At 59.3% G+C, this 23,892-nt stretch overlaps 1 protein-coding gene across 6 annotated transcripts in view; it reads left to right on the forward strand.

Moving 5' to 3' along the window:
* Window positions 1-23,892, forward strand: part of CACNA1A (calcium voltage-gated channel subunit alpha1 A) — a 203,188-nt gene that overhangs the window by 80,140 nt on the left and 99,156 nt on the right. For all 6 annotated transcript variants that reach the window (XR_011440598.1, XM_070273031.1, XM_070273033.1 and 3 more), the window contains exons 4-10: window positions 206-297; window positions 2,509-2,661; window positions 6,168-6,361; window positions 18,263-18,366; window positions 19,510-19,625; window positions 20,678-20,734; window positions 21,586-21,675. Coding sequence is in view for 5 of the 6 variants with exons in the window: in XM_070273031.1 (XP_070129132.1) it covers window positions 206-297; window positions 2,509-2,661; window positions 6,168-6,361; window positions 18,263-18,366; window positions 19,510-19,625; window positions 20,678-20,734; window positions 21,586-21,675 (806 nt within the window). In the remaining variant the exon portion in view is untranslated. The remainder of the gene's footprint in view (window positions 1-205; window positions 298-2,508; window positions 2,662-6,167; window positions 6,362-18,262; window positions 18,367-19,509; window positions 19,626-20,677; window positions 20,735-21,585; window positions 21,676-23,892) is intronic.

Below are 23,892 nucleotides of genomic sequence, written 5' to 3' on the forward strand. Positions count from 1 at the left end.
CCAACCTATCTTGTCCCCTGGGGCAGGCGCTGCTGACACTGTTTCACGGGGGACGAAGCTGAGGCCCAGCGATGCCGGGTCACCTGCCGTGGTCACCCGCCGTGGTCACCCGGCCGATAGATGACGTCATCGGACCGCACCCCCTCCCCCCATCGATCTGACCCTGAAACCCACCGTGTTTTCCTTTCTGTCTTCTTTCTTCCAGCATCTTGGCGACAGTCGGGACGGAGTTCGACCTGCGGACGCTGAGGGCAGTTCGGGTGCTGCGGCCGCTCAAGTTGGTGTCTGGGATCCCAAGTGCGTGAGTCTCCCGCCCCGGCGAGGCCTTGGCTCGGGGTCCTGGGGCCTCGCTTCCCCCGCAGAGCATCATGGGGCCCCCAGGGCTTCTCCGGCTGTCAGGGCAGCCACCGCCCGGAGACCCCGGGAGCGCCCAGAGTCACACCAGGAGCCCCACGTGTCAAGCAGCACTGTGTGTGGCCGCTCAGCACCGCAAGTCATCTCTTTCCGCTCTCCCAGCCTGTGGAGCTGACAGGGCCAATCTCTCCATTTTGCAGTTGGGGAAACTGAGGCTCAGAGCGACTGAATAATTTGAACAGGGTCACACAGCTGAGAAGCGGCAGAACTAGGACTTAGCCAGCGTGAACCCAAGCATGGACAGCCACACTGGTGGCGGCGGCCATTCCCGCTCATTGAACGCCCGCTGTGCGCCGGGCCCTGCGGGGGCGCTGGACCACAGCGTCCTGGTTTGTCCTCACAGCCGCCCCGTGAACCCATTTCACGGATGAAAAGGCTGAGGCTCAGAAAGTCACTTTACTCTCTCGAGCTCTCACATCTTCCCAGCAATGAGCTCTGGAGCCAGTCCTCGGCCGGGCTGCTTTCTCCCTCTCCCAGGACGCTTCTCATCCGCCCTCTGGGCGGGGGTGGGGGGTGGGGTGGGGCGGCTGCAGTCTTTGGGGTCAAGATTAGGTTCAGCTGCGAAAAAAGAAAAACAAACAAAAAACAAAACAGGGCCGATCTTTTCCTGTCCTACTGCGTCAGTTAATATAATAATTTATGAGCGTGTGCCACGTGCTGGGCGCTGTGCTCAGTGTTGTCCATTTTTCACACTCGTTTCCCCTCACGAGCCTGCAAGGCGGGTGCTATTATTGTCACCATGTTGCATTTCACTGCCGTCCGGGCCTAAAGGGTGCGGCTTCCCAGGTGACCCCCCGCAGATGCTTCTGTGGAAGGAAGGTGCTCAGGCGTCTGCAGGGGCCACCGGCACGTGTCGGGCGCATTGCTCTCATTTAGTCCTGGGGGAGGGGCCGTGTTACCCCTGTTTACAGAGGAAGAAACTGAGGTTCCCAGTAGCGGCCTGCTTGCTCCAGGTCGCTTTGCTAGTGAGTGGGTGACCCAGGCGAGGTGTTCAGATGCACCTGCTGTGCTGGGGCGGTGGTGGGGGGAGAGGGAGCCAGGGCAGCGGGACGGGGCGGGGCCTGACCCTTGGGGAGCTCGGCCATGTGAGTGGCACCAGAGTCAGCAGGGCGGCTGGACGCTCGTGCTTCTCTGACCAGTCTTGGGGGTGGGAGGTGGGGAAGCAGTGGCCCCCCAGGGAAGGCAGCTCCTGGGCCCAGGGGTGGTTCTACAAGGAAGCGGGGTGGCGTCTGGAGGTGGGCGCAGCACAGCAGAGGAGACCTGGCCTGGCACCAGCAGCATGGTGCCCGAGCCCCGGACGCCCTGCCCCGCTGCCTCCACAGGCATCGCCTTACGCTTTGGACCCCTGGGGCAGCACGGCCCCTTGGGCCTCCTTGACGGTCCTCTCTCCGGCTGCGTCTACCCCGTCAGGAGATGCTAACTGTGGGCCATGGCCAGTTCTTCTAAATGGAGGAGCGAAGCCTCAGGCCACGGGTTGGAACCCCAGTTTTAACCAGAGACTTTCCCGGTACGCAGCTCAGTGGTTCCGACTGTAGGGTTGGATGTCACTCAGACCTGGGCTTGTCACTTGAATCCTGCCTGTTTCTTGTGCCCTTGGCTGACTTGCAACATCTCTGAGCCTTGCTTTCCGCCTCTGCAAAATGGGCTGATTCTGCGCAGGCCCCACCTCGTGGGTTTGTGCTGGAAGCCAGTGGAGCACTGGCTGGTTTCCCAGGACGGGATCTGGGACGCCGGCTGCCTGCCGGGGCGGGGCTGCCACCAGCCCGTCGGCGCCTCTGTATGAATGAGGAAAGGACTCCCCCTCGGGGTGAAGCCAACCCCCGCAGAACATGGCTCAGAAAGTGATGGATTTCCACCCCTTTCTGCCAAAGGTCATCAGATGACTGGGCATACGTCAAGTGCTTTTTAAAGTATTTAAAAACAGAAAGTGCTTTAAAAACTTAGGCGGCTTGCTCCCGTCATCGCCATGGCCGGCCTCCATGTGGTCCAGGCTCCGTCCTTCCTCACCGTCGCCCCCACCTCCCTTGCCAGGCCCCTTGGGGCGGGTTGGGATGCCTGCTCACGGCCGTGGGGCCTCTCTCTGTGTCTCCCCAGGTTTACAAGTCGTCCTGAAGTCGATCATGAAGGCAATGATCCCCCTGCTGCAGATCGGTCTCCTGCTGTTTTTCGCGATCCTTATTTTTGCAATCATAGGGTTAGAATTTTATATGGGGAAATTCCACACCACCTGCTTTGAGGAGGGTACAGGTAGGTCTGAGCCGCACAGTGTGTTTCCTTCCACCTCCCTTCTGTTTGTTCTCCCCCCGCTTGGGGACAGGCTCCCGGGAGGGACATGCGGGGTCTGCTCCTTTCTCCCGGAAGCTGGGAGGGGCCCTTCCAGAAGCCTGCAGGCCGGGCAGGGGTGACATGGCCCCCAGCTCTTGCTCATCGCCGGGGCCTTGTGCTGGGCCCCCCCCCAGAGGCTCCCCGGGGTGAGGGATTTACTTGGGAAGTGGGCCCAGGAGGCCCCATTGGGGGGCGGGGAAGCGAGACGGGGAAGGGAGGACGTCCAGCGAGGGGCTGCCACCAGGCAGGTTGTCACGTGGGCACCGGGCTCAGTCCCGCTGGGCACCATGGGGAGCCAGCGTTGGACATGCGCTCAGAGCCGTCCCACTGAGGGGCAGGGGGCTGACTATTTGCCCACCAACTTCTGCCCCCGGTGCCGGCGAGACAGCCCCGGTGGGCGTCGGTGCCCTGGCAGGCCGGCTGCCCTGCGCGCTGGGCTGGAGACCAGGGAGCGTGACGGGGCGGACAGATGGGAACAGGGTGTAGACAGTGCCCGCAGCCCGAGCTGCGTCCTGAGGCAGGAAGGGAGAGGAAGGAATGGGACTCATGGCTTTGTGAGTGGCGACTCCTTCCCAGGAGAAGAGGAGAGGAGAGGGTGGCTCCTTCTGGTCCCCCTGGAATGTGCCAGGAGTCGTGGCACCGGCCAGTCCGAGCCTCGGAACTAGCCAGGCGGGGTCCGGGCCCCTCCATCCCCCTGTGCCAGCATCAGCCCTCTGGTGGCTGAGTAGCAGGTGGGGGGACAGGTGGAGAAAAGCCGGGAGGTGGGAGGCACCTCCCTGGCACAGCCCAGGGTCCACGCATGGCCTGGCGGTGTCCCCACTGTCTGCATGCCAAGGGACACAGCAGCTTCCAGGTACATTTCCGGTTCAAACCCCTGCTGTCCAGACTCTTCCTCTCGGCAGCCCGAGAACCGAGTGGAACCAAATGAGGCTGGAAGCCTGAATTTCAGTGTCTGGACCCCCAGCCGTCCCCGTGCAGATGGGCCGACTGAAAGCTCGTGGTGGGCCGAGGGTCCCAGAAGGAGGGGGTGGACACAGCGTGGACAGTGAAGCCTGAAGGGGAACCGTGTGGGACAGGAAAGAGGATTCAGGGTTGTCTTCTTGGCAAGAAGATACTGTCCTGAGCAGCGTCCCATTCTCCTGTCCACCTGGTGACCCCGAGGTCCAGCCCTGTCCCCAGGCCCCCCCGAGGGAAAGAAACCCGGTGGGCTCACTCGAGATGCTTTTTTTCTTCCTCCTGCCTCCTTCTCTCCTGGGCCTGTGAAGTTCGCCCAATATGGGCTGTCCTAATTATTTCTTTCCCTGATGAAGAAGGTGTTGATTGAGGCAGATCTATTTCAGGGCCTGGCCTCCTCACCCGGGCGGGAGCGAGAGCCGGGGTGATGTGGGCAGGGCCCTCGGAAACTCAGCCCAGAGCCGAGGAGCCAGGAGCCCTGGAGCCCAGGGTTCTGCGGGTTTTTCTCTCCCTCCAGCCGGGGGGCGCCGGCTTGGGTCTGAGCCGGGTTCCGAGGGGACAGGCATGGGTGGGGCCGAGGGCAGGAAGCCTCCACTCGGGAGGATGCCAGAAAAGCCTGAGATTAAAAATACACGGCGTGTGAGTAAGAGAAAGATCCACGCAGACACCAGGCAGCAGGTTAATTTTAAAATATATTTATAACCGGATTCCTCAGACTCTGGCCCATTGCTTGGCTGGCAGCAGCCCCCAGTGTTTCGTGATGGGGGCAGGGGCGGGGGCATCGCGGGCGGAGCTGATACTGAGGGACGGGTTTCCAGCCATGTCCCATTGTCATCGGGACCCTGGTCCTGTGCACCAGCCCCGGGCTGAATGTGAAGATGAAGCAAAGCCTCCTGCCTTCCGAGAGCTTCCGGAAGATTCAAGGAGCAGACCCCTCGTCTGCAAGGCTGAGGCTTCTGCCTCCCGGCAAACACGAGCGCTCGGGGCCGCCGAGCCCTGAGGACGGCACTGAGCCGAGTTTGCACGCAGGGTGGGCCATCTAACTGGAGCCTGGAGGCCAGTGAGATCCGCGGGTTCCGTGCTGGTTTATCCCTCTCACCACGCGCTGAGCCGGGGTCGGGACCTGGTGCCGCGAAACCCGTGGCGCACAGACAGAGGTGTGTCTCTGTTGAGCGGGGAGCTTGAGTCTGCACGCCCGGCTGTCTGTCTTCTTGGCAGACGGACAATGTCGTCTCTTCTCTGAAGCCGTCAGCAGTGTCACCCGCTGAGCACAGTTCTCTGGTACCCACTGCTGTGCTCCACTGGGGCCGCTCCCGGGGTGTCCTGTGCTCCCCTGACCCCATGGGACCCCTGACCCCATGGGGGCCTCCTCCCTCCCCATCAACACCTTGGAATTCGGACCCGACCTTTAGCGCCCAGCCCAGCTCCACCAGGGAGCCGTGTGGTTTCCAGCAAGAGGGGCATCCACGGGCACATGTCTCTTTCCTTGTGCCATTTTCACAATCTGCTTCCTGCTATTTGGGGAGAAAGCTCAGCTCCTGTGCCCGAGGGTAAGTACTGTGCGTACTGGCCTCCCTCGCCCCCGGAACAGCTCCCTGTGCCCAGTGCATCTCAAGAAAGGGATCGGTCGGGCTACAGAAGAACAACGCAGCACAAGTGACAAATCCATCCTAATGGAAGTCGGAGAACTCTGCACCTGACTGCCTCACAATGCACACACGCATTTACCAAAACGGACCGTATTAGGGACCAAAAAGAGCATCTCAATGGATTTCAAAGGACTGAATAACGCGGAACGTATCCTCTGATCACAGTGCAATGAAGCTGCAGATCGGTAACAAAAAGATAACTCTGGAAGTGTTGGAAGCTAAGAGATGTGCTTCTCGTTTGTGGAGGAAATGATAGAACGTCTGCGATTGAGTTTAGAAATATTTTAGCGGTGAGGCAAAGTGTGGGCAGGGGATCCAGATGAAACAAGACTAGCCCTGAGTCAGTATGTGTTGAAGTTGGTGACAGGCACATGGGAATGCATTATACTAGCCTGTTTTTGTATATATCTGACAAGTTTTTTAAAAAAAAAAATACTTCTTGGTTATTCATGGATCAAAGAAAAAATAATAATGGAAATTGCCAAATATTTTACTTAAACAATAATGATACTAACACGTGACGAAATTTGTGAGATGCAGCTAAAGGTGTACCTCAAGGGCAATTGATAGCCTTGAAGAAAGTTAATCCATATCAAAAGTTTAGGAAAAGAACAAGAAAAGTAGCAAAGCTTAGAGAAGAAATTAATGAAATAGAAAACAATGAATAGATCAACAAAGCCAAATGTTGGGTTTTTGGGAAAAAGACTGATACATTCATCCCAATAGTTATTTTTTTCAACAGTGTTGAATCCTCGCTGGTTCCTATTCCTTAGAGCTGGTTTTCCCGGCCGCTTCCTCTGACTTCTCTCTCCTTCCCTTCCATAGACGACATTCAGGGTGAGTCCCCGGCTCCGTGTGGGACAGAGGAACCCGCCCGCACCTGCCCCAATGGGACCAAATGTCAGCCCTACTGGGAAGGGCCCAACAACGGGATCACTCAGTTCGACAACATCCTGTTCGCAGTGCTGACTGTGTTCCAGTGCATCACCATGGAGGGCTGGACCGACCTCCTCTACAACGTAAGTGACGTGACGTCCCAGGGAGATGGCCCTCGGACCAGCCCGCCGCTGAGGCTGCGTGAGAGGGACCCCGAGCCAGGAGGGCAGCCCAGGGACACTCCACATGGCCCAGGAGACCTGGTCTGAGGCCCAGGCCTTTGAAGATATGGGGAGGGGTCCTCGGGGGACCGAGATCTAGGGGCATGCAGGTGCTGAACAATCTTTCACTGGGCAAGTGTTGAAGTACAATTTTAGATTTTCGAGTACATGTAAAGGTTGTGTGATTCCAGAACCAACACGGATAGGGGCCTGCCCACTGGCATAGTGGTTGGGTTTGCGTGCTCTGCTTTGCTAGCCGGGGTTTGCAGGTTTGGATCCCAGGTGTGGACCTATGCACCGCTCGTCAAACCATGCTGTGGTGGCGTCCCATATAAAACAGAGGAAGACAGGCACGGATGCTAGCTCAGGGCCTGTCTTCCTCATAAAAAAAAAAGGATAAAAAATAGAGTAACGTCCTTGGAGCTGTGCAGGGGGCCCTGCACAGGGCTCCCACTGGCCCTCCTCCAGCCACACCCCTCCCCACGGGGCGAGGAGTCCAGGGGGCAGTGTGGACGTGTCTGTCAGGAGCTGGCGCCACCTCCTCCCTTTCTAGATGATGCTCTTGGCTTGTCCAGGATTCTGGAAGTTTTCTGCCCAGAAGTGTCCTGGTCAGGGAGCATCTTCCTTAAGGAATTTCCCCCCCTTGGGGTGGAGGGACATTTACAGGAACCCGTCCTTTTGACCAGTGGCTCATTTTAGGATAAGGTTGAGAGTGCAGTTTGGGAGTGGACAGCAAAAAGAGCTGCCGTGCACGGTTGTTCATGTCAGGCACTGCACAAGTCACCACATGTCAGGAGTGTCATTCATGTCACAGACAACAGAGATTTCTGCCGTTATTTTGATAATTTGTTAACAAACGTGGAAGATGTAGGAAAGGGACCTGCTGTTCTAATTTGCATGAAGACTTGTCCTCCCACAGCGTCTCCAGGACCAGACAGCAGCTCCGAGGTGCTCAGGCTCTCTTGGGTCTCGCCTGCAAAGAGCCTGGGCAAAAGGTTACGCCCCCTTGGCCAAGCTTGCTAGGGGCGGGGGGGGGGGGGCGGTTTATGGGTTTCAGACTTTTGCTTTGCAAGTCTGGTGAGAGGAGGCCTCGGGGGGGGGGGGGATGAAACAGAGGCGGAGACAGGTAGGGGCAGCGCCCGGGCAGAATGGAACTGGGAGAAGCTGCGACAAGTGTGAACATGGGGAAGGGCTGTGTCACGGGGTCGGACACCCAGAGAAAGGGTCCGGAGGCTCTGTGGTGGGAGAGGAAACACGAGCAGGACAACAAACTTCCAAAAAACGCTACAGTCAGAAGCTCCATCGTACGAGGGGATGTTTGTCGTGGAAGCTTAGCGCTGAGCCCCCTCGAGGGGAGCAAGCTCAGGGCAGGCCGGGGGGTGAGTGGTAGTTGATAGCACAGAGCTGCCTGGGTTCCTATCCTGAGTCCATTGCTTCCTTGCTGTGCAACTTTGGGCAAGTCACTTGGCCTCTCTGTGCCTCCATGTCCATGTGGGCAAGATGAGGAGCAGCACAGTGCTCCTCACAGGGCACGAGGACAGAGTGAGTGGACACAGGTGACGCTTTTAGAGCAGTGTCTGGTCCTGGGCCAGCGGTGTGGGCCAGATTCCACCCTGGCGGGTGTTGCTGTTAGAGACAGTATGAATTTTTCATTGTAAAAGCTCCAGTGGCACCTGAAGAAGGTCCGTGAACCATGAGGTCCCTCTGTGTTCCCCACCTCACCTGCTAGTAACTGCCACCGACTCAGCGCAGCCTTCTAGAACTTTCCACGACTTAGATCCCATCACCGTCCTTTGGGCGGAGGCCTGTCAGTGACTTGGGCCCAGAGCAGGATGAAGTACCGCGAACCTGGTGGCTCAGGGCAGCGACGTGCCCCACAGCCTGGAGGCTGCGAGTTCCCTGGCGGGGTGGCGCAGGCCTGACTCCCCCGGAGGCTCCGGGCGGGTCCTTCCTGGCCCTCCATCGCTGGCAAGGACGCCATCACGCTGAGTCAGGACCACGACCCCATGTGACCGAGCCACGTGTGTGATGACCCCGTGTCCAGATGCAGGCACACACCAAGGACTTCAACCATCTTTTGTGGGGGGACGAGGGCACAGTTCAGTTCACATCACCCCCAAATCAGCTGCTTGCAATTCGGGGCTCCCCGAATTGACACCCCAGCACGGCCACTGGGGACTCCGTGGCCGAGGGCCGGGCCCAGGCCCCCCGAGCTCCTGCAGCCGCGTGGAGCGGCCTTCTGGCCTCAGGGTCCCGCCCTTGGGCTCCGCCGTCTGCCCACCTGCCCCGGCCTGTCCTGGGGGCTCCATGCCTGTGGTCTCTGTCCTCTGTGCTGGGCGGGGCCGCGCCCGGTGAGCCCCGGGGCAGGGGGTCGGGACACAGCTGCCCCACGCGCCTTGGAACCCATGGGCTCGGGCGCCCAGGGCATTGCTGAGAGGCAGTCAGGCGGTCGGGGCCCCGTCATGAAGAAGATGACAAAGGTCCCCACCCCACAGGAGGGACAGACGCAAACAGTAAACGTCATAGGTAGCAAATGCTCACAGAGTGGGAGGTGGGCAGTCAGCAGACGCATAATGTGGGACACAGTGACACGCGCTGTGGAGATGAAAACAGCACAAGACAACGAATGATGGGGGCAGGGGCTAGTCTAGGACAGGCAATCAGGGAGGGCTCCCTGGGGGAGGTGACGTTTCCGCAGAGAAGGAGTGAGTCAGGCAGGTGTTTGGGGAAGAGCGCTTTTGGTGGGGGGAACAGTGCACTGGCCTGCAAGGTGTGCCCGGGCCCCTCCAGCCTTTCCCAGTTTTCTTTGTTTCTTTCCGTTCCCTCTTGGCTTCCTGGTTAACGTGCCTTCTGGAAAAAGCCCTCACCTCAACTCGGCAGTGCTGTCGAAGGTTTGCATCAGGATTTGCACCCAGCATTACTTGTAAAATACAGCAAAACGGGAGGCAGCTGGTTAAATGCCACCTGGCCCCTCCGTACAGTGGCCCAGGGTTCACTGGGCACGGACCTACACACTGCTCATTGAGCCATGCTGTGGCTGCGTCCCATATACAAAATAGAGGAAGATTGGCACAGATGTCAACTCAGGGCCAATCTTCCTCAGCAAAAAAAAAAAAAAAAAAAAAAAAAAAATCAAGGTGAGATAAAGCTTGCATCTTAGTCTACTTGGTCCCCATTACCAGATACCACAGATGGGGTGGACTGAACAGCAGACATTGATTTTTCTCTCTGTTCTGGAGCCTGGAGTCCAAGACCAGGTGCCCGCAGGGTCAGTTCTGGTGAGGGCTCCTCCCGGCTTGCAGACGGCCTCCTCGCCGTGGCCTCACAGGGCGGGGAGAGTGCTGGTCCCTTGTCATCAGGATGCTCATCCTGTCATGGGGCCCCGCCCTCACGGCCCACCCCTTCCCTCCCACAGGCCCCGCCTCCTGACCCCGTCACACTGGGGTTAGGGCCTCAGCAGGTGAACCAGGCGGGGACTGTGGTTCAGCCTGCAGCGCCTTGTGGTCTCAAGTGCGTATATTTGAAAATATAAGTAAGAAAAAAAGATGAGAAGACGCCGTCCGGGTCCCCCGGGCAGGTGCAGGGACCTTTATTCCTGCGACCTTTCTCTGTATCCTCAAATTTCTCCACAATGAGCACGATTCACTTTTACAATCAGGGAAAGTATTCAAACTTGTCTTGTTAAACATTTAGAAGAATAAAAGGATTTGGGGTCACTCCTGGAGCCAGAGACGAGGTCGGGGGGCAGCGAGCATCTTCGGGCGCCCGCTGGCCGCTGGAGACTCTCATCTCACGTGCTCTGTGCAGAGTCCACACTGCAACAAGCGACCGACTAACTGATCCAGCAACAGGGGATGGTCATCTCGTCGTTTTGTTGTTAAATAAAGAGGACAAGTGAGGCGGGGGCAGGTCTTCCTCACCGAGGGTCCCATTGATTGAATATGTGCACACGCTCCCCCCTCCTCTGCGCTGTGCCGGCTGCGGGACCCCCTCCCAAAGCCGCAATGGGAAGGGAGGCGGAGTCGTTTATGGTGGGGACACCTCGCAGATGCCACCTTCACAAGCGGCCGGGCTGACATCCGTGGTGCGGTGACCCTGCGACTCCAGATTCGACGTGACGGGCAGGAGACCTCACCCCTGTGCTTTGCTTCTCAAAGACCCGTAAGCCCGGTTTTGTCCTGACAGGCGCGGATGGGAGGGTGTCCTCAGGCCGCCGTAAGACGGGGATGGTCACCATGCCCAGAGAGCCACAGAGACCGTCCCAGGCGGGGAGCCCGAGGGGAGGTGCCGGCTGAGGGCACTGGGGCCCGGGAACAGAGAGGGACGTGATGGGGACCGATGGCCTCCAGTCGAGCCTGGAGTCTGGTTTTCAATAATGGGGCGGGGAGCGTACTGTCCCCCATTCTAGAAACGACTCCGGGGCTGACAGCCGCCGGGGGCGGGGTTGAGGCCTCCTCTGCTCGGCCCTGAGCTGGTCCCCAGAATAGATATTGGGGGGCAGGTGGTTTGATTTTTAAAGGAGTAATTTCTTAACACTCTCAGGAAAGTTTGAGGCAGAAAAGATGCAGATGGGGAACAGGAGTGCGTCCCCGGAAGCTTCGAGCCTCGCTGAGCCCCGGCCGTCACATCTGCTGGTGTCGCGGCCCAAACGAGGGGACAGCCGCGGGCGCAGGGGGCTGGCTGCAGGGCAGCTGGAGGGGGACCCGTGGGAACCCAATCACCACGTGGGGGCCGGGTCCCTGGTGCGCGGCTGCTGAGCCCCTGAGACCCGGGTGGCGCCCGCGAGCTTGGGGCAACCTCAGCCGCCTGCCCCGCGGAGAAGAGAAGAAGCGCTGCTCCCGGCGGAAACGGGGAGGAGGGTGGACTGTGCGCTATTCGAATTCACAGACCCCGCAGTGCTGGCCTCGGACCCCAGGGACCCCAACCCCCCGTGCGTGGAGACTGAGGTGGGCGCCTAGGTGGCTTCCGCGGTCGCTGTGTCGGAGAACCCTCGGAGGACGCGGGAGCTTAGCAGACGGCTGGGGCCCTCGCGGGGACCGAGCCTTCCTCAGAACCAGCCAGAGAGCCAGGTCTGCACCCCTCTCCCCCTCCCCCCTGCGCCTCCTCCCCCTCCTCCCCTCTTCCTCTCCCTCCCCCATCCCTCTTCTCTCCCTTCTCCCCCTCCTCCTCCCCCTCCTCCCCCTCCTCCTCCTCTCTTCTTCTCCCTCCTCCCCCTCCTCCCCTCTTCCTCTCCCTCCCCCATCCCTCTTCTCTCCCTTCTCCCCCTCCTCCTCCCCCTCCTCCCCCTCCTCCTCCTCTCTTCTTCTCCCTCCTCCCCCTCCTCCTCGCCCTCCTCCTCCCCCTCCTCTTCTCTTCTTCTCCCTCCTCCCCCTCCTTCTCCCCCTCCTTCTCCTCCTCCTCCCCTCTTCCTCTCCCTCCTCCCCTCCTTCTCCCCCTCCTTCTCCTCCTCCTCCTCTCTTCCTCTCCCTCCTCCCCTCCTCCTCTCCCTCCCCCATCCCCCTTCTCTCCCTCCTCCCCCTCCTCCTCCCCCTCCTATCCCATCCTCCTCTCCCTCCCTCCTCCCCTCTCCCTCCTCCCCATTCCCGCCCCCCTGTGCTTCTCTCTCTGTGTTTCTCTCTTTCTCTCCCTCGTCGACGTCAGTCAGGAAAGCCTCTGAATGGTGCCTAGTTGACGATCGTGAACGCATGTCCCTTGACAAATGTTCGCTCAGGGCTGAAACCGATCTGCGACCTAAGCCCTTTTCATTCGTAGATGTTCATTTCAGCCAATATCAAAGCATCAGATTTTGGCGCACTTTAGATCACGCATTCATGCAACAAACATCCGTGAACGCCTGCTGTCGGCTGGCGCTCCTCCAGGCACGGCAGATGTGCCGTGAACAGAAGAGACGAAGTCCCCATTTGGGGGAGTTGACGTTTTTGTGGAGGAAGCAGGTGACCAGCACGATCCCTGGGAGGTGTCTGTCTGTGTGTTCACTTCTATTGACACAGCCGTGCGTCGTTTACCGACCGCGGTGCGTCCCGGGAAACGCGCTGTCAGGCCGTGTCGTTGTTGTGCAAGTCCCAGGGCGCACTGCGCACACCCGGGCGGCACGGCCTGCTGCACGCCTAGGCTGCGAGGTGCTGAACTTGAGGGACCATCGTCACGTGGGTGGGACGTCGTCACCCAGCGCAGAACTGGTCACAAAGGGCAGGCAGCATCTTGGACGCCTGAGGCCCCATGGGCCAGACGGGCTCTGTCGCAGCTGCTGGGTCTGCTGCCAGAATCCGAGAGCAGCCATAGGCTAAATACAGGAGTGGAAGGGCATGGCCGTGCGCCGTGAAACCTTATCTTACAGAGCTGGCAACCTGCCGGTGGCCGTTGTGCGCCAGCCCCGCCTTGCAGAGCGATGAGAGCCCAGCAGGGAAACGGAGTGGCAGAGGGACTGTGGCCGTCAAGGCGAGAGGGGGTGGTTCTTCTAAGAAGACCTGAAGAGGTGAGGCAGAGTCACGCAGGCACGTGAGGGCAGAGAGGCCCAGGTGGCCGGGCAGCCAGTGCAAAGGCCCTGAGGCAGGCATGTTCCTGGCGTTTGTGAGGAGCGGGGAGGCGGCCTTGTGGCTGGGGAGGGAGCTGAGGAGGTGTCACCACCAGGGGAGGTGACAAGAGGCCTCATAGGCAGAGACCATATAATTTATGGTCCAAACCAGGACAGTTTTGAGAGCAAAAGGGGAGAGGAGGACTCAAACAGAACTAAAAGGCATGACCTATGACAGGTACACCCTGGGCCACGGCCTCCCGCACGGTCGTGTCCTCGCCGTTTCTGTTGCATGTGCTGGGGAACTGGGTGCTCTCTGCGACTGTTTTTTTCACATCGTCTACACCTTCTCTGAATGAACCGTGCTCACAAAACTGGAGGAAAATAAACTGTAAAGCAGAACGCGCTTAAGGGTTTTCCTGAGACTCAGTGATGAGTTCTTTGGCGAGTATTTGTCATGCACCTGGTGCCCCAAGCAGCGCAGGGACAGTCCGTGTCCCTCTCGCTTCTCCGAGGCTGCCCAGGCCGGTCGTCAGGAATGTCGAGTCCTGTGTGAGGAAAGTTTGGTCGGGCGTGAGCCGGGTGCCGGTTGCAGCCGCGCCTCCCATCCCCCTGACCCCCGCTCCCCATCCGCTGGCTGGCGTTGTGGGAATCCAGGGGGTCCTGTCAGCCCAGGAGGGTCCCGCTAACGTGCCAGCGGCTGTCCTGCCGGCCTCCCTGTCCCCAGGGAGCCGCCCGGTCGTCGGGACTCGGGGGAGGTGCTTCCCTGGCGTCAGCATGTAGACAGCCCGCCCGCAGGGCCCCGGCGCTGCTCCGGCCGCAGCCACAGCCCACTGTCCCCTGAGCTCTGCCCGCCGGGGCCCAGCTTCTCCCGCGGCTGGCGGACATGTGCTGCCCACCCGCCCCGGGAGGCGCACACGGGGGTCACAGGGAGCCACGTCTGAGGAGGGGCTGAGGGAGTCAGAGGGGCGAGCACAGGGGCCGGCCGTGTCTCAGCCAGGAAAGCTGGGCTGCGCCGCAGTGACAGCCGTGCCTGGCATCTCTGTGGTTTGATGGCAGATGTCTCTCTGGCTCAGGCCACGTGTCGGGTGCAGCCTGGCAGTGGGGACAGGCGCCACCCAGCCGAGGCACCTGGCACGAGAACGGGGCCGCTCGCTGTCCCAGGAGGAGAGAGCCCGTGACTGACAGGTGGACGCTGTGGTCCAGAGGGACGCGGGCGTTTCCAGTCCCTCCTGGTCATGTGGCCTCGCTGGGACGTGCAGGGGCCACCCCAATGGGGGGGTCATGTCCAGGTGATGAGCTCTTGCAGCCTGGTGAGCACGTCCCTCCCGGGATTGTTGGTCCTGGGGGAGCAGCGTCCCTCTGCCACCCCGACCTGAGCTGCCAGAGGAGGTGGGGACCAGGAGAGGGGGTTGCGCCCCCTGCCTTCTGCGCGTGGTGGCTCGTCTTTCTGCTTGGGAAGCGCGTTTCCCGTTTTGCTCCCCAGCAAACCCAGCGAAGGCCACCCCCTTGCGGGAGACGGCCCCCAGCCCTCCACCAACTTCCCCGCGAGGCATTGGGCCTGGAGCACGGAGCTGGATAGTGTGGGCAACGCTGGAAGGGGAACAAGTGTCTCTCAAATCAGGCAGCAGAACCCCAGGCCCCAGAGAGAGAAAAGCAGAGGGAAAAAGGAAGAGGGCACACTTGGCTTGGGATTGAAAATGTGGGCTGTGCAGGGAGCCTGGACCCAACTCTCATTTAGTCACTCAGCAAACATTGATTAAACACCACTTGCATGCCGGGCATCATGCTAGGGAGTATGGCAGGGAACTGACATTCCAGCTGGGGAGATGGACGGTGAGCAGGAGACATCAGTAGTGGAGGGAGGAGGAGAAGCCCTATGGGAAAAAACAGAGCAGGAGATGGGATTAGAAATGAAAGAGGCGACTGTCCAGGGTCATCAGGGAAGGCCCCCCTGAGAAGGAGGCGTTTGAGCAAAGACCTGAAGGAGATGAGAGAGGAGCCATGTAGGAATCTGGGGAAATGCGTTCCAGGCAGAGGGAACAGCAGGTGCAAAGGCCCTGCGGTGGGATTCTACTTGGTGCATTGGAGGAGCTTCAAGGAGGCCACAAGGCTGGAGCAGACTGATCCAGGGAGGAGGACAGAGGAGATGGGGACAAGGAGGCGGTGAGGGGGCACCTCTGCCCTCTGGCAGCTCGGTGACTGCACTCGTTTTCTGTGCAATGGGCCACAACCAGTGACTTCAAACCACAGGGCTCGTCCTCTCCCGGTCTGGAGGCCACACGTCTGAGATCAGGTGTCGGCAGGGCCATGCTCCCTGAGACCCTGGGTAGACCCCTCCTGGACTCCTCCTGGCGTCTGGGGGTGGCTGTCGACCCTGGGCATTCCTTGGCTTGCAGCTGCGCCCCCCATTGTCTGCCTTGGTCATCACATGGCCATCCTCTCCCCTGTGCGTACCTGCCTTCACCTGGCGTTTTCTGCTTCTTAGAAGGACACCAGCATACTGCATCAGGGCCCACCCTCGTGACCTCGTCCTAACTTGATGGCAGCTGCAAAGACCCTAGTTCCAAGTAAGGTCACATTCAAGGGTCCTGGGGTTAGGATTTCAACACATCTTTTTTGGGGGACCCAATGCAACCCACAACTGGGACCTGGGGCGTGGGACTTTGCCTCCCCGTGCCTCGGTTTCCATCCAGGAGGACCGGAAGGCCTGCCTGCTGCCTCTTGGGGTCATGAGAGGGTTCACCGGGCTCAGGTGGCTGCATGCCCGGCGCCGTGTGTGTGATTATGCGGACAGTGTGTCACGGGCCCGGGTGCGCTGAGCCCATTGGGGCACTGGGGTGTGGGCAAGTCTGAGGGGGAGGAGAGACCTCAGCCATCTCCCATCAGTCCTGTCCCCAACCCGAGCCTCTTTCCGCTGCGGCCCAGCCCTTTCTCGAGTCGTGTTGCCAGCCTCCTCCCCCCGGGCTATATTTAGCCCCAGGAAATGGGGACGAGAGCCCGAGCGCTGCCACAGCGTCAGAGCAGCAGAGAGCCAGCGCGGCCTCCTGTCCAGCCCTGTCCTGCTGATGCCACTCTCTTTTCCAGAACCTTCCAGGAGCGGAGCACTCACTGCCATTGGGGGGCTCGTTAGCACAAGGACGTGGGCTGGGGGGCGGCACCGTCGTTGTCCCTGGATGAATGTGTCCGTGGTGAAAGTTGGCTTGTTTTGGTTTTATTTTCAACTTTTTTTATTGCAGTAAAATACACCTGACATAAAATCCAGCATCTTAACCATTTTTAAGTGTCCAGCTCGGTGGCATTCCGTCGGCTCACGCTGTCGTGCAGCCATCACCACCCTCTGTCTCCAGAACCCTCTCCTCTTCCCACGCTGGACTCTGTCACCGTGAATGCGGACCACCCCCACCTGCCATCCTGGTCCCACCGTCCTCGGCCTGTCCCCACGTCTGAGTCCCCCAGGGACCTCATGTCGCTGGAGCCACCAGTGTGTGTCCTTCTCTGACCGGCTTGTCTCACTCGGCGTCACGTCCCCCAGCTTCATCCGTGTTGTAGCAGGTGTCAGAATTCCCTTCCTTTTTTAAGATAAAGTTGACATTTTTTTTTTTTTTTAAAAAAGCAACTTTTTTATGGAGGTAAAGTAAACAGACAGAAAACCCCACAGAGAAGCGAGGCGCTGGGTGAATTGTCACAACAGAGCTCACGCAGACCTGGAAACAGCCGTCTCGGCCCCAGTGTCCCCGTGTGCCCCCGGTCCCACCTCCCCGAAGGTGCCCCGTCCGGACCTCAGGCGTCAGCGGCTCGTCCGCCTGTCTCTGTGTTTTGCATGAAAGGAAGCTTCCGGACATGCTCTTTTCCGTCTGGCCTCCTCCGCTTGGCGCTAACTCTGCGAGGCTCGCAGGGCGACCGGCAGCTGTTGGCGGCACAGCCTCCCCGCAACTCATCGTCCTTCCATGGCTCAGGACCCAGCTGGTCCCCGGCGGGGGGTCGTGAAGGCCGCTGCGTGAACGTGGCCCGTGGCGCGAGTGGGCTCACAGTCTGTGGGGAGCGACCCCGGGGGGTGGGCTCCTCCAGTCGGGGGGCAGCTACACGAGCAACAGAGATCACCACCCGCTTTGTAAAGTGGTGGCACTGTGAGTTACGGGTTGAATGGCGTCCCACTAAAAATTGCCGTGTGGATGTCCTAACCCCCGTCCCTGAGGACATGGCCTTATTTGGAAACCGAGTCACGGCAGAAGGAGTTAAGATGAGGTCGTCAGGGGGGCCCTGATCCCACATGACTGGTGTCCTTATAAAAGGGGAAATGCGGACACAGAGAGAGACACACACAGAGAGGACGTCGTGTGACAACGAAGGGGGACACTGGGGTGACGCGTCTACACGCCAAGAAGCCACCAGAGATTGTCAGCCGAGGGCGTGTGGGCAGACCCCCGCCCAGCCCCGGGGAGCCGGCCCTGCCACCCCTCGAGCGTGGGCTTCTGGCCTCCAGAATGGCGAGACGCTCAGCGGCTGTTCCGTAGACACCCGCCCATGGTCCTTCGTCGCGGCAGCCCCGGGGCCACCCCCACGGGGTCCAAAACCTGTGTCCACTGATGCTCGGCTCTGTGACCTTGGGCTGGCGAGTCTGTCTTTCTGGGCCTCGGTTTCCCCAACTGTAAAGGGCGTGATGGTACAGAGGGATGTCGTGAGGATGAAATGAGTGAAGGAGCCGATGCAGGTCACGCGCTTAGAGTCTGCCCGGCACACAGTAGGCTCTCTGCCCGCCTGGTTTTATTTCTCTCTCTGCCCTTGGTTTCCTTCCCCTCCTCTTAACCGCCTTCTGGCCGCCGTGCTCTGTTCTCCGTATCAGAGAAAAGGGTTCCATTTTTAGACTTTTCTGCCCCCTTGAACATGGATCTGGGCGCCTCTGGGATTGACAGTGAGGCTGTGGGGACCGGAGGAGGCAGACGGTGGGGAAGGGCCCCGGCCCCCCGGCTGCTCTGCGCCCCCGTGCCCTCCTCCTCCTCAGCCGTCACCGCCGTGTCGGGGAGGGGGGCCCAGGGTCATTCTGCATCTCAGGGCCTTTTCTCCCCTTCCTCCTGGCGGCTCCTCCTGAGGTTTCTGCTGGTTCCGGTGCTCTGAGGACCACGTGGCTGGAGGCCTTGCCCCTCTGACGGTGCCGCTGGGGTCCCCCCCGGTTGACCCTGTGCCCTCTGCCTCCCTCTCTGGGCTGCCAGAGCTCCAGGGCCCCACAAGTCAAGGACACTGGAGGAGAGAGCCCAGAGGGGGCCAGAGCTCCCACCTGCCCTCACCTGCTCTCCTCCCGCCCGCAGAGCAACGACGCCTCAGGGAACACTTGGAACTGGTTGTACTTCATCCCCCTCATCATCATCGGCTCCTTTTTTATGCTGAACCTCGTGCTGGGCGTGCTGTCAGGGTAAGTCTCCGCTGTCCCCGTCCCCGTCCCCCTCACCAGCGTCCTCCCAGGAAGAGGCCAGCGAAGGCTTGTCTTCATTCTCCACGCAGAGAACAGGCCTCCACCCGTGCTTTGGGTTACCAGACAGGTATTAGCAAGCCATGTCTCGGTGCACAGGTTGCGCACTGCTGGGGCATCCAGTGAAGGGGCTCGTGGGAGCTGAAATTCAGTCCGGCCTCGACTGACTGAGCTGTGCCCCTGGCACTGAGCTGCCTGCACCCAGGGGAAGGGGCGCATCCTTCCAGTGCGGCCCACAGGAAAATTCTATAGGGCTTTACTTTCTGTTAACTCACATTTTAAAAAGCAATAGCTTGAGCTTCTCTCTCCCCTATTTTCCAGAGATAAAATCATAGCATATAATCAAACATGCATTTTCGTGACACACATTGTTCTCAACCCCCAACATTGTTCTTTTTGGCTTAATCATAAATGGATTTTATTTTTCTCACCACAAGAAATCTGGGAATTGGTATGGTGGCTCCATGGTGCCATCAGGGACCCGAGTTCCTTCTAGCTTTGTGCCCTGATATCCTTCCCAGAGGCTTTCGATCTCATAGATGCCTCATGGTCTCAAGATGGCTGCCTCATGCTCACAAGACGGCCATCCCATGTTCTAAACAAGAAGAGGCAGAAGGGAAGCAGGAAGGGGTTGGTGGAGCCCATATCAAGCAAGAGAGGCTGTTGCAGACATTTTTAGCTTCTGTCTCATTGGCCTAACTTGAAAGCAGGTGAAAATACTCTCCAGCCGGGAGTACAGAGGATGAGAACGGCATGTGCAGCCACGGCAGCTGGCATAGCCCGGGTCATGGTTTTGCCTTTTTTCTCTCGCTGGGCGCAGTTGTTGGAAATTGCGGACACTGGCAGACATGCCCACCCCTATGATGTCCTCCTTTTTTTCAGTTTTCTTGAGGCGTCATTGACACACAAAATTGTAAGATATTTACAGGGTGATTCGATGTGGTGATGTTCTTCTCTCCTCCTGGGAGCCCTGATTCCTCCTGTTGAAACCCACCGCCCCCCGGAAACTTCTGAACCCCAGACGCACACGCACACTCACTGGAGTTTCCCCAGCCGGCAGACCCGGATTTTTTCGCGCCCGTGCAGGGAGTTCGCCAAGGAGCGCGAACGGGTGGAGAACCGGCGGGCCTTCCTGAAGCTGAGGCGCCAGCAGCAGATCGAGCGGGAGCTCAACGGCTATATGGAGTGGATCTCAAAAGCAGGTGAGGCCCTGCGTCCTGGGGCCGGCAGCGGAAATCCCGGGAGGCCGCGGGGCCCTGCGAGGCCGGCGCACGGGGTGAGGATGGGCCAGGGAGCCCGCGATGGGGGAGAAGGAGGACCCGATTTTTAGCAAGAACGCGGAGGGTGATAGTAACACTCGCGGGATGGAGCCGAGATGCAGCCTCTGGTTACACCCCAGCTCTGCCACATCACCTCCCTGTGCCTCAGTTTCCCTGGCTGCTAACAGAGATAATGATAATACCCCCCCCCGATAGGGCTGTTTGAGGATTCACTAAGATCATCCAAGCTAAGTCACTCCGGAAGAGCAGGGCCTGACGCACAGTAGGCACCTGTATTTGTTCAGCCATTCAACAAATGCTCATGGCACCTACTGTGTGCTGGGCACTGTTCTTGGCACCGAGGATATGACAGTGGACAAGACGGGCTGACTGCCTGCCCTCAGGGCTCTGACGCTCTGGTGAGGGAGACAAATAAACACATACATACCACATTGGGTGCTGCCAAACCCTGAGAAGACAAACAGAGCAGAGTGGGAGGCACAAAATGGTGGGAGGAGGCGGGTGATCGGAGGGGGTCTCTCTGAGGAGCTGACATCCGAGCAGAGACCTGAAGGAAGTGAAGCAAGAATGGATGTCTGGGGGAGGGGCGTTCCAGGCAGAGTGACAGCAAGTGCAAAGGCCCTGCGGTAGGAGCAGAGTTGAGTCATAGCAAGGAGGCCCTGTGGCCAGAGCAGTGCATGGGGGCGGGGAGGGCCAGGGCCAGGGCCGCCTGGTCTTCCCAGCTCTGGGAAGGATGCTGCTGGTCGTTTGAGGGAGGTGGAGATGTGTTGGCCATTTCTCCTGCTGCGGAGGTGGGGCTGGGGGTCAGAAGGAGCTGAGCAGCTCATTTCTGGCTCATGAGCATCACCTTCAGTAAGGCTGGCGGAGCTGACCGGGTGGACCCATACTCTTTCCGGTCCAAGGGCCCCGTCCGGCCCAAGGGTCTGGAGAGCCCCCCAGGCTCCGCCGCGTAACTCTGTGCTCTCCCCCCTCAGAAGAGGTGATCCTCGCCGAGGATGAGACCGACGTGGAGCAGAGGCTGCCTTTTGATGGTAACTGCGCTGCCCCGGGCCGGGGGTGGGGCGGAAGCGGACACAGGGGCCCCCAGGGGACCGGGACGCAGGGCCCGGGTGATGCCGGGACCAGCACAAGGCGGGTCTGGCTCAGGAAGATCAGGGCATTGGGAGGAGTGGGGCCTCCTCATGCCTCGGCTCTGCTGGCCCCCCTGCCTCAGTTTCCCTGCCTGTGCAGTGGGCGTGCCCCTCCCTCGCTGCTGGTTTCTGAGGGTTACCGTAATTCTCGCAGAGAGCGCACCCAGCATGGCGCCCGGCGCTCAGCGCTGCTCATATTCCCTAAATTAATGCAATAAACCATCGTAATCCCACCCAGAAGCCAGCTTGCCATGAGGGACACGTGTCACATGCTTTGGCGGCACAGAGCAGTGACTTGACACAGGCAGGAGGAGGGTGTGGAGGGACCAGCCTCCCAGGGGCGCGAGGCAGGGCTCCGGTCTTGGGGCTCCCCACGGGCGGCCGGTCACTGCACCCACAGTCCGAGCGCTTGGGCGGGCGGTGCCTGCCCCCTGGGGGGCAGGCGCGCGGAGGTCGGCGGCCAATCCACTCGGGGTCGCGGCCCGGAGGGAGAGCGGCTGAGCGCCCTGACGGAGTCAGGCCAGGGAGCCCCCCTGGCGTGGCCCCGGGCGGTCAGGTGGCCTCCCCAAGCCCGGCTCTCGCGTCTGTCAAGGGGGCTGCTGCTCCGTCCCCTCGAACCCACGGCCACCAGGGCTGAGCCAGCGACACTCAGGGAGGTGGGCAGGGCACGGGCCCAGGACGCGCGCGCAGAGGGCCCGGCGGTGGCGGAGAGGGTGACGTCTCTCTCTCCTGCCATGTTTCCCTTGTTGGAGCTCTGCGGAGGGCCACCATCAAGAAGAGCAAGACGGACCTGCTCCACCCCGAGGAGGCGGAGGACCAGCTGGCCGACATTGCCTCTGTGGGTGAGTCCTGTGGCTGCGGGCGCTCGGCCGCGACGAGGGGCGGCGCCGCACTGCCTGGATTGGGTCTGACGGCCCCTACCGCCCGCGCGTCCCGGGGCAGGTGATGCGATGGTGGGGATGACCGGGACGCCCGTCCTCCAGCGTCCCCGCGGGGGTCCAGCTCAGCAGCCCCCACTGAGCCTTTAGAGCAGCGCCTGGCAGACAATGCGCTCCGTAATGCTGCCCAGCCTTGTTCGTGAGCAATGTTATTACTCAGTAGCGCTCCTTGAGGCTGCTCTTATTAGAGGCCCAACTGTGACCAAGACAGAGACTAAATCTCCACCCACCTGCGGTCCCAGCGCAGGAAATGAGGGTTAAACAGGGAATCACACAGGTGAACCCGTGATGATGCTGGCCGGACAGAGGAGAAGCCCCGGGCTTGGGTGGCTCTGGAAGAGTAGGGTGTGGTCACGGAAGGCTTCTGGGAGGAGGTGACAGTAGAGTTGAGCGCTGACAGATGGGTAGGAGTTCACCATGGCGGCGACAGCAGAGAGGACCCTGCAGAAGGCTGTGCTCAGACTGTCGCAGTTGGTCATTCAAAGGGCAGAGTTTGGGGTCGGGGGGACACTGCCCCTTCCTTCTCACGCCCCTTGATTGTCATTGTGTTGCTTTGGACCCTCTCCAGGGAGAATATATTATTTTTTGCAATGGATTTAAAAAAATCCCAAAAATGAAAGAGGAGGTGGGAGAGCATCCGGGCAGAGGAAATAACGAGACTCGGAGGGGAGCGGGCATGTGGGCGGACGGGGCCTGTGTGCGTGGAGCAGAGAGGAGCAGAGGGCGCTGGGGAAGGAGGGCGAGGACACATGTAGACATACGCACGTGTGACACACACATAGACACAGACAGAAGAGCGTGTTTCTAATCCACGGGCACCGACTGCTTCACACTCTGCTCTTGTCACTCAGCCTCGTTCATAACACAGTTTCCGCTGTGGTCCCGGCCCCACAAGGGTGGCGCCACGGCCGTCTCCGTCACCGCGGTTCTGTTTCCTGGCCTTTGAGTTGTTTGCAGTTTTTGCCCCGACGAGGAGCACCGCTGTGCACATTTATGCACAATTACTCCCCCACCCTTGGGGCGTATTTCCTTGGGGATAATTATAGGATCAAAGATATTAGCAGCTTTTCAACTCATTCTTCACGGAGCCATTCTGAGTTTCAGAACCATGGAACCCATTTATAGACCTGCCGAGCAAGCACTCGTTCACGGATTCCCGGCCCGGCCATCCCGTGTGACCCATTTAATTCCTTTCCCGGTTAGTCGATTTTTAATGATACCTTAAAGCTTGTTTTAATTGGCATTTTTAATTTCCAGCCCAAACACTCTTTTCCTCGTAATGATGAACTAGTCCTGTTTCCACCTGTGGACACATCTGTGTCTCTCCTTCCAACGAGTTGGAGAATTGCAGCTCCCCATCAATGCTCCGTGCGTTTGATCAGTTATGTCCCCCCCCAAGTATCTCCCCAGCTAGGTTGCTTCCATTTTTAAAAATCTATTTTGTTATATTTTGATAGGCAAACATTTTTTATTTATTTTTGTGTGTGTGTGAGGAAGATTGTTGTTGAACTAACATCTGTGCCCATCTTCCTCTGTTTTGTATGTGGGTCGCCTCCCCAGCATGGCTTGATGAGCAGTGTGTAGGTCCGCACCCGGGATCTGAACTCACAAACCCTGGGCCGCCAAAGCAGAGTGCGTGAACTTAACCGCTACGCCCCTGGGCCGGCCCCCTGATAGGCAAACATTCCTTATTCATACCACATTTATTCAATGCAAGGCACTGAAAACAATTGGGGTACCCAAGTCAGGATCTCCTCAATGGATAACGCTGGGCACCTGCTCTTAATTAACAAGGAGATAGTATTTCCCATTGATCATTCTAGAAAAGGTGGGAAAGTGATAATACCCAGTGTTGACAAGGACGTGTGGAAATTGGGCCTTGTTGTAGCTGCTGGCAGGAGTGCAATTTGCAGGGTTTCTGGTGTGCGGTTTGGCGTTATTTAATTATAGATGTCTGTATTCTTTGACTTAGCATTTCCATTTCAAAAGCTTTTCTTCGTGTGTACAAAAGATCTGTGTCCCAGCCTCTCTCCACAGCATTGTTTCTGGTGTTCAAAAAAGTAAAAGCCAGAAACAACCCACGTGCCCAAAAGTAGGGAGATAGTTAAAGAAATTATAGTA

The sequence above is a fragment of the Equus caballus genome, chromosome 7 (genome assembly GCF_041296265.1).
Source record: "Equus caballus isolate H_3958 breed thoroughbred chromosome 7, TB-T2T, whole genome shotgun sequence".
Lineage (NCBI taxonomy): Eukaryota > Metazoa > Chordata > Mammalia > Perissodactyla > Equidae > Equus > Equus caballus.